Consider the following 18,337-nt stretch of genomic DNA (forward strand, 5'->3'; position numbering starts at 1 on the left):
CCCTCTAGTTACCTATAATATGATATCAGACAAAAATAACAAGCCACAACACTAATTACTTATTTTTATCATATTTCTTACATGTTTTTAATCATCTATACTGCTTTTATCAGTTAATTTCATATTTAAAGAAACAAAATAAAAACTTATTATTTATTACATCCAATATAAATAAATATTCAACATTAATGAAAAGTATTTAGTATATGATATATGCAATGCTTCATAATACTCTTTAGGAACACTGACAAATTGTTAAAAAAATAAGAATGAACTTACACACGATAATGCCAAGTTATATATATAAATACTCAGATATATGTTATTATATATGTACTATAACGTGGTTTTTATTAATATGGTCCCCTCGTTTCATTTAAATCCCGAAGTTAAACACTTTTCAAACCTTTTCATATTAAAGAGTTCAACTTTGATTTGATTTTCAAAATAATTATTTTAAACTGGTCATGTTGAAGTATATGACAATTACATTCTCAAATGTATTTTGATTATATTATATTGAATATTAAAAACTTGCTTAAAAATATCTACTCTCAAACCTTTTTCTTTTTTTTTTAATTATAAGACATGATTGTATCTGTTATATTAGGAACAATCATATTCAAACTGGGTTAAAAGACAGTTTTCCTTAAGCCAAATAACATCACCAAATGATAAAAAATTTGAGGAAATAAATGATAAAAAAAAATCTTTTAAATATAAAACACAACTATAATTATACCTAATAATCTCGAATTCAAGTCTACTTATGCTAAAGGCTTTAAATCATAAATAAACTGTATTTGCTGTCTACATTCTAGAATTTCATGATAGACATATAGTTGTATCATATGCATGAGTGTATGTAGAGATGCACCTCATGTGATAATATTAAGAGAATGATAGATAGATGTACATAATTTTTTACGTGCATATATCATGTTTCTAGATTATAGAAAAATAAAGAAATGATATATATGATCTTCTGTTAAAATGAACTCGGTGAATAAAAGTTGACTAACTATACCAGAAAGTTTACGAGAAAGACAACTTCTATGAAAAATCAGAGGCATATATTTCACCTAAGAAAACTTGTAGTGCCATGAGTTTCACTTTTTTCTGCGAATGCGATATATATGTAGAATTTTAACATGAAATAATACAAGTAGATTATCTCGAAAATTATCGTGAGGTTATCACATGTCGGCAAGGGGATAGCAGTCACAACCATGCAAGTTTTGGAATGACTGAAATACCCTTGCTGTGAACCCCATGAAGGAGAGGGAGAGATGCTTTAGAGCTAGAAACCACAACATCTAATGAACAAGTGAAATAATTCTGTAAATAAAATAAGAAATCAGTAAATTATTACCGTATATGACTATAATTTTATATGTAAAAAAATCCATGTTGGTGGAAGATATGAAGTTCCCTCTATAATTGGTGAAATAAATAACCACAATCTAAATTTGTGCATAAAAATCTGTGACAGTGGAACTTGTCATGCGTGTTGAACATTATTTGCATAATAATTTAGTTTAGGTCTGTGTCTGATAGCGAATGATGCAGATTGTGAAGCTTGTGGATTAGAAATGACACCATTTTTGGATTTAGCAGGTAAATGCCAAAATCCTCCATGTCGCTAGCTTTTGTCTGCGTTTGTGCCATGCAACACTTAGGATCCAAAAGGGTCAAGTGCCCATTATTGTTTCAATTAAATTTATCCAAAGAATTTTCGTGAATGATATTCATTCAAATGGAAACAGCTCATGTCTGGTTTTTTTATGAAACCCAAATCTTAGCCCGTGAGTCAATGCGGGCACTAAGTAATATTGTAATGACTCTCGTATATAAGATCCATGAGGGTCCCATCAACTAATTAATTTACGTACGGTGAAAAAGGTGCAAAGATATTGCACACTTTGAAGTCAAGAAAGAAACCATTATTTTCTGCGGTGTATGTAGATTCATTGTTCATATATAGACAATTTTATTTTCTCCATTGATCCACTTGGGACGAAAATTGAAAGCTCCAAAACCAACTAGGATTTAGCTACTTTGAGGGAAATGGGGGTGGCCACAGTTATTGGCTACGCATTAACCAAATTCCAAGAAACTCTTTTTCTTTTTGATATGGTAGTTTTGAAGTAATGGAGGCTTTTGTAAAGAGACGCTCCAAACCATGGAAATGAATGTAGGTTAGGAGCGTGAGTGAAAAGGCAAGATAAATTTTACGGTGTTATGGTGGTCCGGTGGTAATCAATTAAAAGGAAAAGAGAAAAGAAGAGTACAGAAAATAAAGGAAAAAGATGAGAGAAAAAATGTCAACGGCTATGAAAAAAATGGTTGATGCACGTTTGAAAGTTTGAATTGCCCTTCTTTTCAGTATATTCTTTATCAACTTTTGTGCCGCGTAGCCTTTGGCTGGCTACATCCATAGATGCAATTCAACGTCATATATATGGTGTCTATACTGTTTATATAATCACCACCAAACATCATAAAGATACATACATCTCCTCTTATAAACACAATAATTTTGTAACAGCATTTTTTCATAACTTTTCCATTGTATAATCAATATCTCAAGCATTCAGTTTTTTTTTGTGTATACCTACAGTAATCTATTACTGATATTCATGCAGGTTCCATCCTGAGCATACAAGCTAAAAAAAGGAGTGAAGAAAGTTCCATGCCACTAAAACTGAGTAAAATTCACTGCAAGAGGACGGAAGAGAAAGAGCATGGGGATTAACGAAAGAAGGGGTGTGTGTGGGTGTTATGGTATATCCAAGCTTTTAGAAAGTATATTCACAAGTTGCAGGGTTAAGGTACAATTCATCCCATTTGCCTGCTTAAAGAGACAACCTCTTTTCATGTCCCTCTGCTGTAAAAGAAGAAAAACCAAAAGCCTCTTCTATTCCCTCCATTCTCTTCTTTATCTCTCAACATTTTACATTTTACATACTTACATCATCTTCCACCACACATTCTCATCTCATTCGCCTTTCTTTTTTTCATCTTTTTCTTCCCCACAGTGCTAATTATTACCTCGGCTTCCTTTTCCCTGCCATTTTTAGATAATATATAACACTGCTATTCTTGGACAGTGTTGTCTACCCACTTCCAATATTGATTCCATAATTATATTTCTAACTCCATTATATAAAGAGTACATGCATCCGTTATAATAGTAGCTGTCCCACTTTTTCATAATGAACAATGTCAAAGATTTATTATTTAAGAAAACAGCTAAGTTTTCTACTAATGAACTCATCTTTAAAATGGTAATTTAGATAACAAAGTTATGTTACTAAATACTAATTCAGAGATTTTTAACGAATAAAATAAGTGTTTTACCGAATATAGATTTTATGAAAATGGTTCGTTACTCGTCATTTTTTAGATAATAAACCAATAACAAAAGTGTATTGGAATAAAGCGCTTTACTAACATTTCGCTTTTTGTAATTAAAATGGGAAAAGAACAATGCTGCAGAATATTGTCAGTAATAAGTTGTGTAAGTTGGGCTTCTAAAGCTGGTCACTGATTTGGTAGTTGTTTCAAATCAAGACCACGTCTTTTTTATCCATATAGTCGTCGCTCACCCCAGTTCAAACATTCTGAATTTTAGGCAGAAACAACACAAATAAGGTAACATTATCATAGTATTTGCCTAATCCAGCACCCAAGCTATATTTTTTATCTGTATATTCTATTACGCCATTTATTAATTATTCGTTTGGATTGGAGTGGGAGTAGAGGAAAAAAAAAAGTAAATTTGAGCGGAAAGTTTATAATAAGTGTGCTATGATTAAAAAAAAGTATTTTGATTTTAATAATATTATATTAATTATTTATGTTATTATAATAAATAGAAACATAAAAATTAATTATATAATCAATTACGTTAAAGATGTGATTGATTATTTCTTCATATATGTAATATTATGTTTAAAATAATTTATTATAGCTGCCATCCGCACAGATCTTCACTTTCGTATGCTCAAAATTCGTGTTTTTTTTCAATAATTACATGCCTTTTTTTTAACTTTCATCTTTTTTCTTCACTCTATTTGTTTCCGTCTGCAAATAGAAACACACTGTAAATTTTAGCATGTTAATTCAACGTACTAATCAGCGCATGTACACAACTATTGTAACTTGTACAGATATAAATACAGTTCAAATCTGTGATGATCGTCTACTGAACAAAAAACGACAAAAAAAAGTACAGGCCCAGACGAAGAGATTCAGTCTCCCATAAGCATCAGTTTGTGGGCCAATTCATTCATATGTTTCACTTCAATTGGCATCTAGGGACCCAGACGAAGAAATGCTTCAAGCATCAATTTACTTTTTGGAGGTACCGGTGGGCCAATTCGTCCATGAAGTTTATTCCTTTTTTAATCTCTTCTAACACCCAGCTTTCAGCTTTCCAGATTCACTCCCACAAATTTATCCAATACGTTTTTAAACGCCTGAGCCATACAGGTAAAGAAAATAATCAGAATGAATATTTTAAAATATGCATATATTTCTATGCGATGTTCGTAGTTTAATAAAATCAGCTTTGATTAGTTTTATTAAAACATTTCACTTTAAAATGACTAAGTAATTTTCTGACAGCAAACATTCTTAACACATTTGCATATTCTCACTCATATGAAAGTGAAACTAAAGTCTCAATGCACATGCAGTGCAACAAATGCGAGACTCATGCACAGCAATAATGATGAGGATAGAGACTATTGAAAAGAGAAAGATGCCACCATCAAAGTATATTTAGGAAATCTGTCACTCTCGGGACAAAAAAATACAGAACATGACAGTCAAAATTGTCAAAATCAATTGATTCTGAGAAATAAAAAATAGTTTCTTTGGTCAAAAAATCATCAATTATTCAAATTGAAAATGACAGACAGAATATAAAGAATTTATAAATGTTAAGGAAAAGCGCATGAAAATATCAAGGATATGATAAAAGTGCCAAATGCAAGAAACAAAGATAGAATAGCAAAAATATGACATCAAATGCATATTGAGCTTGAAATAATGCAATTATTGCCAAATAGTTATAGCACAATCGAGTAATGACAGGCAGGATAGCAACCTTTGTCATGCTCAATTATTTTTAGTTAGATAGGCAGCAATAGTAATTGGAATGAGAATAACCTCTTCGTGATCCTAGCATTAATCCATCCAAGATAAGTCACAAGTCTGGCCCTAGATTGCAACTATAAAATAGCTTTGTCATATGATAAACTACCGTTCAAATATCCAAGGTTTGATCCTGAATCATATATCAGCCTTGCTGTTTGCTACGCATTTAAAGCAGCCAGAAGGGGAACAAAATGGTGTAACATTATTGAACTAAGTGAAAAAAACTCAGATTGGTAATCAACAAGTGTTCACTTTCTTTCATCCAAGTAAACTAATATAGTGATATTACATTAACCATGTGGGCAAAAGAAACAGAAGTAATTTCTCAGTAAGCTTTTAAAGTCCGTTAGATGTTCATGGTTTCAATAGAGTATGGAAATACAAATGTTTGACTTGCTTATTAGCAGTCCTAATGAGCGAAATACCATTTTGCTGAATCTCACAACACAACAAGCAAAATGGCTAAATATAGAACTAAATTTTGCAAATATAAATTATAAGCTAAATTCAGAACATTAAATTCCAAAAGATAAAGCTAGAGCACAGCTCAGCACTTACCTGTTGAGTGAACAACTCCTTCCCTTTTAGAATTGAATTCATTGCTGCAGATTGGTCATCAAATGCACTGTAGAAAGCCTCATAGAATCCATTCCTAAAATTACAGGGTCAATAAAATGGATATTATCTTCTTGACAATTACAAAAAATGGATGTTATCTATGAGTAAGTACCGATCTTCCTCAAGAGTATGTTGATCCATCTCATCAAATTTCCGAGTAAGGACTTCAGCCCCAACTGGCGAAAGTACATGAAGAACAAGAGCCTCTAAAGTTCTTGGAAAGTTGTGCTGAAAATAGCAAATAATCCAACAAGCTTCAAATAATATATAAATGCATACAACTTAAATGATCAAACAAAAAGCTAAAACCAAATAAAAATAAGATTAGTATATAATTCAAGTTGCAGAAATAGCAATAGATCCAATATCATTTGATAACTGAAAACTCGATGGAAAACACAATATATTAAAACTAAAAGAAGCAGGTCACAGTGCCCTTATCTTAATACGACAAACAAAAATCTCAATCTCATCCAAACATGTTTGTCAACTCGCAAGGAAGGAATGAAACACTTAATTGATATAACCAAGTAATAATGTTGTATATCTAACCATAACGAAAACACCCACACCACAAGTTCAAAGCTACCAAGAACTGCATAAAAACATCAAACTTCTTTGATATTTGCAAGTTTAGTAGGTTAATATAAACTAACCACCATCGCAAGAAACACATCTTGGAGAGTTTGTGGATTGATGTCCCAGAGAAATTTAGCAACCGGATCATCTTTAAAGTCAGCATTCACTATTTTCTCAAATTTATCATTCACTACAAGCTCATAACCATTTGTAGAAGTTGACAGTGATTGCCCATCCTGGTTGGCATTAACACTGTTGTGAACCAAAGACACAAGTTCATGAAGCACCTGAACTGCAGCAGGTTCCAATTCTTGCAAAGTGTTCCTCTCTTTAAGACTTTTCTCTTTTAGATCCATCCCTTTCAACAACTTACCATCATTTAAATCGGCATGATCTGACAATCAGATTATCAAGACCGGGTTAGACAGCCACTGGCACAAAGATAACACGATATTTATGTTTCTCACAAGGAGACACTTATAAAAACAAAATTCATCAAAGTCTTCTTGTAATTTACCTACCTGCTTTAGGCAACTCACATTTCCACATCCTAGTTCTCAACCCCAATTTAAGCAGTAGTTGGTCCTGTCTATTGAAAAAATAAATATGTCACAAGGTCAATACAATAACTTTGAATTTATGAAGAATAGGGAGAGAAGCACTAATAACCAGATGGTTTAACTTAGCAAACCATTCCCTTCTCCAGACTAGAATAAAATTATAGAGAAAATGACAGCTGTTCATAAGTTTGTGCTTACTAATTCAACAACTGTTACTCCTCAAATAGCTATTAAAACCTTCCATAATTGTAATTCGACAACAAATAACTATCTAATCATAGACTGGATAGAATGATAGGGACAGAAAAATACTGATTAATAAGGAAATGAACTACTAGGGCTCTTACAATCAAGAAGCCTACTCCGCCAAAGGTCCTACAGGAAGATAACCTCCCTGCAACAGAAAAATACTAACCGATCTCCTCCCCACCACTATCCATACATGCTCCCTATAAATCGCGACTCACCAACCAATCCCTCTCTCCTCACACTTGCTACATCACTAACTCCCAACCCACTCAGCCTTTTTCTTTCTTCTGGAATATACTTTCCAAGTAAATGACTTATTTGGGCTCACCCAAAAAAACTGAAACACTTCACCATTGGTCTCAATGACCAATCTGAAACTTCCAAGCCAGTGAGTGATACTCTAAAAAGAAAAAAGGCAGGCAAAGAATAACACTAAAAGAAGCAACATAAACATCAGAAGAATTTTGAAAAAGGGAATAATTTACATTATACCTCTCTAGGTGTTTTCAAAAGTTAACAAAATAGTATATTCAAGTATCAATTTTTAGCTTTATAGCTGTATACTCCAATAACAACTGCCCAGTACATGAAAAGGAATAAAGAATGAGGTAGATTGTACACTTCATTAGAAATTTCACCAGTAAATGACACAATTTAAGCAGGCACGTACCATTTCTTTGTCAATCAATCTTCGTATGTGTCCATCCCAGAGGAGAATTATAATTGACAAGAAAAATAATAACATTGCAAAGTCAGTATATCTCATAATAATCTATTTGGGGATAAAGTATGTACAAACAACTACATAGTCACCAATACCTTCTCAATATTCTGCGTAAATAATAAGCATCCATGTGTTCCAACATGCAAGACATCATGTTAGATCTCCACCAAAAGTTAATTGCAATGGTCAAATCATCACTATCTACCTGATGGAACCTACAGCAAAAAAAAATTAATGAGACCAATGATATATAAATAAAAAAAAGGTGAGACATTTTAAGAAGTTTGTAGATATTTAAATACAAAAACAAAAACCAAGCATTTGCCCACTAGGTGGAGTCAACTACATACATCAAACAAAACCATAATGATGTCATGAACCATATAAATATAAAACTTATTGACCTCTAAATCCTTCTTAATGACTGTCTAATTTCTCTCAGTCTTCTCCACACACCCAAACCATCTGATGATCTGATGCATATTTGAACCATATTTTCTACAACATGTACTAACCCAACTTTTTCTCCAATGCATTCATTCCTAATTCTATCTTGTCTAGTATGTCCCCTCCCAACACAGCATTCTCACATCCACTACATTAAATTTATTCTCCTACTGGCTTTTTACCCACATTCAATTCCATAAAACATCACAAGACTTGTAGCTATGTTTGAAAATTTTCCTTTAAGCTTGACTGGTGGTGCCTTTCTATCACAGATGACACCAAAAGCATTCTTCCATTTCATCTATCCTGCTTGAATCCTATGGTTTACATCTCCCCCTGTTTTTTGGTCATTCTTTAGCACTCTAAATACTTTAACCATGTGACCTGTTATATTCTTCAATCCAACTGAGTTTTGAGTAAAATATATTTATATTGTCAAATGCGCATACCAACAAATCTAAGAAGGGAAATACACTAATAGCATTTTAAGCACCAAATACACAGAAATTATGACAAAATATGAACATGAAGCTTAAAGTGAAAAATGAAGCATAATGCTCTGTATCTAGATGTATAAATAACAAACAGAATTTTAAACAACATTCAGTATATCTTAATGTTGTCATCCTAATGAAATATTTATACTCTCTTGGCACAACAACCTTTAGCAAAGTGTTTTATTCCAATGAATAAAATATGGAAATCGATCAAACAAGGTCACATCATATCAAACAGTACACTTTCAAATGTAACCATTGCAACCATGAATAATAAGATGGTCCTGGAATTGAGGAAAATATAATGCAACACAAAAATATAGAAGAGAAATGAGTGAGAGGCCTTTAGAAATTTGTTGGTGTGAAGATTCACTGGGCCTATAAGGCTTTATAAATGGATACAAGCAGTTAACAAATGCATACAGATACAAATATAAATTGAAAACAAAGCACACCTATATTTACAATGTGACAAGCATGAAACAATTCAAAGACTAACCACCTTCATTGAAAACCTCCAAAACCTCAAACAAATATGTATAAATTCTTTCTTAGGTATATTTTACATGATTGTTGCTCACTTTCTGATCAGCATTGGCTGCAAGCCAACAAAAGTGAGAACAATGAAAGCTCCAGATATATATATATATATATATAGCATAGATTGCCAAAAAAATAAATTGGACATGTTATATTATTATCATGCAACAATTTTCTCTGTCCAAACCAACCAGTTAGACCCACGTTCCCCTAATTCAGATGACAGATAAAGTCTTATCATAAAGACATTGTCAAATTTTAGAGCTTACCAGCCTTCGGGAATGAAAAGAGCATCACCTGCCTGAAGAACAACCTTTTGTGCAAACTCCATTGAGCATTCTGCCCTTGGATAAATTGAGTAGTCAGGATTTTCTAAGGATACAGAACTGCCACATGGATTTTATTGGAAAAAGAAAAAACAGAACTGTCAGAATATAATGATGCCTTAGTAACTACTAACTAGTGAGTTGTGTACTGTGGACTGCACTTGTAAGAGTTGTATTCATCTCATGCTAGTACTAGTGCAAGTGTACAACAACCTATTCAACACATTGATAAAGACATGGGAGACCTAACAATCACTGAGCGCATCTGGTCATACAGTAATTCTCTATCTGTCCTCTCTTTTCTCTCAATATTCGTTTTTAAAGAATACCTGTGATTAGAAGCCTCCCCGTATATGGGCATTGGGTAGAGTGAGGGACTGGCAGAAGGAGGCCACAAAACAACTACAAAGAATTTGGTTGTTAGAGAAGGTTACAAAAGAAATTAAATAGAGGGAAAAGAGAAAGACTCTTGGAAATAAAGTTTGAGGGAGAAGTAAATAAAAGTTCCACAACTCTATTGGGGGGTGATACATTATTTATCGTCATATTACTTGACATTAAATAGACTAAAACATCAGTAAGCCATACCAATGTACTGAAATTTGCTAATAACTTATACCCTGAGAATGTGTCAAAAAACTGATACCCTGAGAAGTATCACATCCATTACTCAGGAAAAAATACACACTGGCAAGGTCATATGATACATCAATAAGACATACCTCGTTTGCAGCCAGAAACTATACAAAGGAGATTGTGGTGTGGATCATAGTGAGTACTTGATTTGGCGTGAGCATTGTTCATCCACAAATTTATAGAAGATAACTCTTTCGATGTCAAAATCAAAGGCTGCAGAAAACAAAAAGCCCAAATAAAAAGGGCACTAATAAAAAATCCTATAACAGAGAACTACTAAATATACAGAGCTGTAGACTACAAAACAAATAACAGGGATAAATGCACCAACCGTCTGAATGTCTTCCTTTAGGGTTTCTAATTGAACATTTTCCTGACGATCACTGTTCATTATTGGTACCTGAAATACACATCACCAAAATTCATTTGAAAATATGCCACCATCACACTATCTAATAAGCAAAGAAAAGAACCCATCATTTAGGGAATTATTGTACAAATTGTGAGGGTAAATTTTCTTAAAGTGAAGACGAATTCATAATCTCCCAGGGTAAGCAGATAGCACTCAGGTCAGATGGTACTCATGGAGATGAATGTCAATTCAGGTATGCATTTTTCACTAACTATTATATAGATGCATTGATTTCACATGCTATACTTTGTATCTATGAATATTCTTCATTGTTATCTCATCAAATTAGGGACAAGGCCAACGCAGAGATGACAGTCAAAATAATTCAATGGAATATTGACAAAGCATAGAATCTTCATAAAAAAAATTAAGAAAATCCTTTTCTAAACCAGTTGGCAAAGTTACCGATTATCTAATAGATGTTGGATTTTGAACCTGCGCTAAATAAATTTGTTCGGGAGCATCTTCAAAGGCCAAACAAGCATGTTTTGTATCATCGTGAGTTTGTGAGGCAGGATAATGATCAATACCCTTACTTTGCATCTGCGTCCGCTTCTTGCAAAAATCAAGGAAGTTAGAAAATGGAAGAGGAACCTGCAAGGAAACAAAGATTAATCACACATCATCTCATCAATGGACCAAAAACCATACACAGATGGTTTTTAAGAAAAGAAGTACCCTCTGATGGCTTCCAAGATCACCATAAAAAACAGGTGCAGATTGAGATATCATGGCCTCCACCGTGCAAGAGCCGACGCGTGCCTAGGTTTCAACACATAGCAGCAAATGAAAACGCTCAACAGACTGTTAACTTATTTCAATCAAAGATATAAGAATGTGAATGCCTTGAGAATGTGAATCAAGTGAAGATGAACCTGCAAGTAGTCGAGGCCACCGTTGGATGGATTCCAGTGCGAGAATGCCTTCCAACTTTTGGTGCACCCGCGAAAAACCTTTTCCAGATTGAAAAAACCACCAATTAATTAACTATAGATAATAAATTGCGCATAACATATAGAAGAGAAGGGGCATAGAGTGTTGTGTGTTGTTTACATACAGCGGGAACGTTTGAAAGCTCTATCAGAGTGTCGAAGTCTTTGGCCGTTGGAAGCTCATCGAATATTCGGATTCCAATGGATGACGACGACGACTCCTCCATTCAATTCGAAACCTCTTTTTCTTCTTCTTCTTCTAAGGTTTATAATTTGTTTCTTCGAGTTTACTCTTTGAAGCAGCTTGTACAATTGGAGTGAATTGAACTGAACTGAGTTCCAATTTTCTGATTTCAGAAGCTGAAAAGTGAACTTGCTAGTGGCAAGGCAGTTTCTTCCTCCACCCCTACATTTTTCTTCCTGCACCCCACAATTTTGTAAATTCTGAAACTGACCCCCACAATTTCGGGATCTGAGAGTGTGCTATGGATTCATCAATCCGAAAGTGAATCATGTTGCATTCCGGATGAGGGAGTGTTTCGGAAGCAAAATTTGCATAAATTATTGATTTCCAGATTGTTAAATCCGGAAGCCTAATTTCTATTACAGATTGGTGGATCCGGAATGAATTTTTTCAATTATGAATTTCTGAATCCATAATACATATTTTGAATTACGGATTGACGAATCCGGAATGGTTTTTTCAATTATGAATGTTTTGCATTTTTTTATTTTGGATTAACACTATCATTCATGGGCACATTCTCCCTGTACCCAACACATTTTAACTGGCACCTAATCACTTATTAGTAAAAGACAAATTTACCCTTAATGAATTTCAGAATAGTTTAATTGTGATATGCACCCAATTTCCTGCACCAACCCTATTCTTCTCTTCTTCCATTCCATTGTGCGTGAAGCAGTGCCGCAGCCCCCGTGAGCCACCGTGTTGTCCAGCCACTGTGAGCAATCTTGTTGTCCAACCACCGTGAGCCACCTTCTTCTGCAACCACCGTGACCTTCATTTTCGCAGGCAGAGCAACAGAGCTTCTGAAGTCGAAGGTACGACATGCCTACGGATATTTTCATCCGTAATTTTGTATTGCATTCCGCATAAATTTATCCGTAACCCATTACCCATTACTGCATTCTGGATATTTTTATTCGTAGGTGATTAATGGCTTCCAAATTTTTTTATCCGTAAGTAAGTTGTGACTTGCGGATATTTTTATCCGTAAGTGAGTTGTGAGGTTTTTTTGCAGCTCAAAGCAAAGCTTCACACATCCCTGAACTTCCTCTTCCTCACCATTCAATGTTTTCATAAGTGAAGAAGACAAGGGCATTATAGGATTTTTAAAAATATATCGGGTGCCAGTCACAATTGATCAGGTGCAGGAAGCAATTGCCTCATTCATGTACTACCAGAAGCATCAATCTGGGAGATTACCGGATGCGCCAATCCAAAAATTTACCGGAAGCGCCAATCCAAAAATTTACCAGATTTCATAATCCAGAATACAAAAAAAAATGTACAATTTATATAGGGACACTTTTGTCTTTGCGCAACCTTGTGGGGCGCAAGAAGAAAAATATAGGGGTGCAAGAGGAAACTGCCCTCAACCCAACACAAGGCCAACTCAACTTGTATCGACCTAGCCCAGTCCATCTTGGTTTTTACCTAGGCCTGATTTTGATTTAAACCCAGTCAGATTTAACTCGACCTAAATTGGGCCTAGCAGAACTAATTGAACGTGGGTGTACCCTAAATCGGATCGACTTGATGTGGACTTTAAGAACTTTTGTATTCTTCATTAAATTTCAGACCAACACATTTTAGGGATTTATTTATTTTTATTGTATTTTTCTGTCCTTTTAATACTTGAAAATAAAACAGACTAATGTTGGTTTTCATATAGTATATTAATGTTCTAATTCGATTTCATGGTAACTGATTGATTTCTTTATCTTGTTTTTTTATATTTAGTTTAGAATTTTGTATTTTAAATTTTTTAAATTTAAATACATATTTACTTTTTATAAAATGAGTGCATTTTATTTTTTATTAAAAAAAACATTTTTTTAAATTAAAAATTATCAGTTTTGATCTTAGTATCTTATGATATTAAATAACTACTTATATGTTGAATAACAGATTAAGTAGTTATTTTAAGTGACAAATATTAAGTTATAACATAATGTTATCGAGTGTTAGTAAAAAAATCTTAAAATATGTAAAATGGATGCTATTATTCTAATATAAAATGAATATTAGAAATTGAAACAATGATTTAAAATTTTTGGAATAATGTAACTTAAGAAAAAATATTTTACAAGAATTAAAACCAAAATTCACAATTTTTAAAGACTAAAAAGAGTGATTATAGATTTTATAAAGATAAAACTAAAAAAAAATACTGGGATCAAATTACAAAATTAAAAAGAGTCATTATTTTTTAAGGAGTAAAAAAAGAGTATTTTCTACTTGTTTGTTTGTGTTTGTGTGTGATAGCCTCCTACGATCTTACCAGTTGGTCAACTACAAGCTTTTACAAAAATGGTAAACTTCAAACACCAATGCGTTTAGTTTGTTTTATTAATTTTATATTTTTCTTTTTAATTATAAATATATATTTTTTAACTATGTTTCTTATAACATTTTGAATTTAATTATGGAAATATTTATTTATTTTAAAATCCTTCCTAAAATGTCGAAAACAAAAAATAAAGTAAAGTAATATGGTATTTTTAATTATAATTATAATTATTAACCATAGTAGATGTTAATTGAAGATAATATAAGAAAACAAACCAAATAAGTTCACAGGTGATAATCAAAATTCACTAATATGAAGTTTCGTCAGGTTCTAACTGTACACATTTATATTGCGTAGTAAAAATAACTATTAATCAATCATATTATGAATCTAAATACGTAAACCAGTCACAATTTAATTTTTTAAAAATCAACTTATTAAACTATAGATTTAAAAGATGAATTTGACACTAAATTATATTGGTTATATCACCTTAATATTAAATTATAACAAAACATAATTTGTGCAATTTTTGCATAAAATAAAACATTTTTTTTGTTTTTTAATAAAATAAGTATCTAACTACGTTTTGTTCTTCTAATTTGTATCCTTTAGGATACTGCTAACAAACAAAATCTATTGGTTTAACTAATTTATTAATAGTTATAAATCAGTTATAAATATTTAATATTTAAATTGGGAGGAAATAAAATTCTCAACGTTAACGTAGTGTAACAGCCAAAGTGATAGCACAATAGCACAATGACAGACAAACAAACGGAGCGTTAACGAGTCACAGTAAACTGCGTTTCTTTTCTTTATCTTCCGTCAAGAAAAAAATCACTTTCATTTTACACATTGTTTCACGAGAGAGAGGCATAGCAAAACAATTTTAGCACCTTCGAGGCATTAAGCCTGAATTGAAAAAAGAGTATTTGTGAGTTTAGAATGATTTATTCAAAAATATATTTAAAAAAAATAAAAGATATAATTAATTATTGAATATTTTCATATAATTAATATATAAATATCTAAATTATGTTGCATCCCCATACTAAGAGTTTTCTTGCAACTTTGACACCTGCATTATTTACACTGCTCCTCAACAATGGTATCAAATTTATTACATTCATCATGATCGAGTTTTTTTATCCTGTGACTACTACTAATACACCAAATTAGAATAATAAATTTCCACCGAATCAACATGTTTTTTTTAATCAAAAGTAAGACTTATTTATCTAGTCGATTGTTCAACATCTTTTTCATTTCGTACTAACTCACATCTTAAAGTTATTTTTAATAACAACTTACTATTGATTCATTTTATTACTAAAACTCTAAAAATATTTTTCAATTTGTTAAAGATAATAACTTAAATATTGTCTTTTCAGAATTCTTAAATCTATTTTAAGGTACAGGTTCACATAAGTTTTTAACAAAAATAAGTTTAGAAATTTAATACATTTTGTTTAAGATTACTTTTAAAAGAAAAATAAAACAAGTTTCTCAATAAACTAAAATTAATTTATATGTGATTTAGAAATGATTTTATGTAACTTCATTAAAAAAACAATTCTTAATGTCATATATAAGCTAATTTTAATTTATAAAAAAAATTATTATAATTATTTTTTTCTTAAATTGTCTATAGAACAAATTTTATTAAATATAAAGTTCAAATAAAACGTTTTAATAGAATGTAATAATGTAAGACACGTCAGACATTCCGTCCCCACTTTTTTTCTTTTTTATAGTGTTTTCTCTCTCTTTAAAGTTCCTCTTTCTCTTCTCTCTTCAATTTCTCTTCGTATAACTCATCTATTTCAAAATCTGATTATGCCATATTGTAACTGAGAAGTTAGGATACATTTCTATCTGATCAAATTTTCAAGCAGAGTAAGTTCATTTTTACTCTAAAATTCTCTTATTCTATGTTTTTCTCCATGATTTAGTCATCAATCTTGACGAGGACAGTTGAGAAAAGTGTTCCTCTCAACTTGTTTTACCATATACTAACATTTGATAATATTTAGATAACTTGCTATAGGTTCCTAAATTTTGGAGTGGTTCCCCGATTTGAAGTAGAATTCCCATTAGTGGAATTTCAGGTAAGGGAAACTAACTTTAATTTTTAATAACACTCTAGGCTAAAAGATCTTAATATGGAGGGGACATGGTCCATGTTTCAATTTCTTTTGCACGAATGTTAGTTGATAATTTTTTTTTATTTTATGTTGTGTGAACATGTATAAATATTATATTTTAATAGTTTGAAAGTTAAATATTGTCTTTGATATTGAAAAAGTTCTTAAATGCTGTGATTTTTTAAATGTTATGTGATTGAATGGTATGTATTATATATGAATGATGAAAATTGTATGAAATTGATGTCATACATTTGGATAATGTATATGAGTTGTTGTTTGATGGTACATTAAGTATGAAAAGTCTATGTTTAACTGAGATCATCTGGCTTCACTGATGATTTAAGTCATGTAGACTAAGATATCAGATGGTGAGAAGCTGAGAGAGAAAGTTCATACACACCGGATCTCACTGTAGACACTCAGTATTGAAAGTTTGAACTTACCTTGTTCTTTCTCTTGGATTTGTCGGTACTCTTTGGATAAGGTGTTAGTCTCTGGTATGGACATACTTAATGAGTCTTCCGAAAGACGAAGTGGGATTGAAATGAAATTCAATGATTGTGAATGAAAATAGATCCATGTGTGGTCCATATAAATGATGAAATTGATATTGAAATTTTATATGACAACATTTAAATAAATGTTTATAAATGATTAGTTTGTTTGGTTCCTTTTGCATGAATTAAATATGTTATGAAATTTCTTTTCATTAGCTTACCTTTGTTTTTCTTGTTGTGTTGTGAACTGCGATGACGATACTACGTACACGATCATATGATCATACAGGTGCAGGAGAGTCTTAAAGACTTTAGAGTTTTGTTTTGAATTATGAATTTTTAATATTTGTATTTCTACAAGTCCTAATCATGTATTAGGAATGTTTCGAAAAACTATAAACTTGTATAAAAATATGTAAAACGTGTATTATAATAATTAGATGTATTTTCGAAGTGTTACAAATAGCGCTTATTAACAATTTAGTACCCAACTATCCAAGATATCATTAGAAAGAATTACACTTTCAACAACTGACCATGATGAATCTAGATAAGTTTTAATATACTATTATGGGTTTTGCTAACCTATTGTGCCTTGTTAACAAGCATCATAGAGATGGAAAAGAAAAAAACTAAATTTTCACGAACTGAAACAAAAAGCGAACACGAACAAGTATGTAACTTTTTGCCGCACACCATTTCATTGATAAAAGAAATCTCATTATGTATGCCTGTATTTTATTGCCACAAGACTACCTTTTTCAGAACTTCATCATATATTCTTTATAAGTTATACCTATGTAATTTATTCTAGCTCTTCGTTTAAAATTGAGAAATAGACATCCATTTAGTTTTATCTTCGGAGTGATTTTTGATTCTGTCAATTTTCATTTTTGCACCATTGTACTCTAAATCCTAGATTCATTTCATCCATTTATTTAAAACTGAGAAATATTATCAATTTATCAGTGGCTTCGTGTTCTAGTGCGTTCTATGAATTTAGAACTCCTGAAAATGAATAGTATCCATGAATTGTTGATGTCTAACAAATAATAAGAATTTAGTTATGAACAAATTGTATGGCATAAAAATAGGTTATGTAGTTCAACACAGTTTGAAGGAGTGCAGAGAACAATTCAATTCACATGTTATTTGTCTCCAGTTTGATTCAAGAGAATAACTTTATAAGTTAGTTCTGTTATTAAGGACACTGGTTCGTTAAGACGTTAAACAAAAAGAAATTCTTTCTTCAAAATCATATATAGAGAAAAAAAATATATAAAAGATTGTATTTTTATGCACCTTAACAAAATATCCTTTTAAAGTTCTTAAACAGTGTTTTCTAGGTCACTGAATTACATAATGTCAATTCTCTAAAAATAATCTTAAGGAGTATAATTTTTAAAATGGTTACTGTAAAAGTTTATTACAAACATTTAAAATTTATTGAGTTTATGAGCTACCAAATAGTAC

General features: G+C 31.7%; 1 protein-coding gene across 1 annotated transcript; it reads right to left on the minus strand.

The window, feature by feature from the left end:
* Positions 1 to 4,101: 4,101 nt before the first annotated feature.
* Positions 4,102 to 12,135, minus strand: LOC137829759 (lysine-specific demethylase JMJ31). Its single transcript, XM_068636662.1, has 15 exons — positions 11,809 to 12,135; positions 11,627 to 11,704; positions 11,430 to 11,513; positions 11,187 to 11,345; positions 10,671 to 10,739; positions 10,426 to 10,552; positions 10,033 to 10,105; positions 9,647 to 9,763; positions 7,989 to 8,108; positions 7,840 to 7,858; positions 6,882 to 6,945; positions 6,438 to 6,754; positions 5,894 to 6,009; positions 5,722 to 5,815; positions 4,102 to 4,481 (listed from the first exon to the last, which is right to left on the minus strand). Exons 1-15 carry the CDS (start codon positions 11,908 to 11,910, stop codon positions 4,431 to 4,433), a joined length of 1,590 nt encoding a protein of 529 aa, XP_068492763.1. The 5' UTR covers positions 11,911 to 12,135; the 3' UTR covers positions 4,102 to 4,430.
* Positions 12,136 to 18,337: the final 6,202 nt, after the last annotated feature.

This window comes from Phaseolus vulgaris, chromosome 7 (assembly GCF_000499845.2).
Source record: "Phaseolus vulgaris cultivar G19833 chromosome 7, P. vulgaris v2.0, whole genome shotgun sequence".
Lineage (NCBI taxonomy): Eukaryota > Viridiplantae > Streptophyta > Magnoliopsida > Fabales > Fabaceae > Phaseolus > Phaseolus vulgaris.

Excerpts from the sequence above, each read along its gene's own strand:
- LOC137829759 (XM_068636662.1), bottom strand. The coding sequence starts at position 11,910 with ATGGAGGAGTCGTCGTCGTCATCCATTGGAATCCGAATATTCGATGAG. Across the intron at positions 11,346-11,429 it reads ATCTTGGAAGCCATCAGAGG|GTTCCTCTTCCATTTTCTAA; the intron begins GTACTTCTTTTC and ends GTTTCCTTGCAG. Across the intron at positions 6,755-6,881 it reads ATGTGAGTTGCCTAAAGCAG|ATCATGCCGATTTAAATGAT; the intron begins GTAGGTAAATTA and ends TCTGATTGTCAG.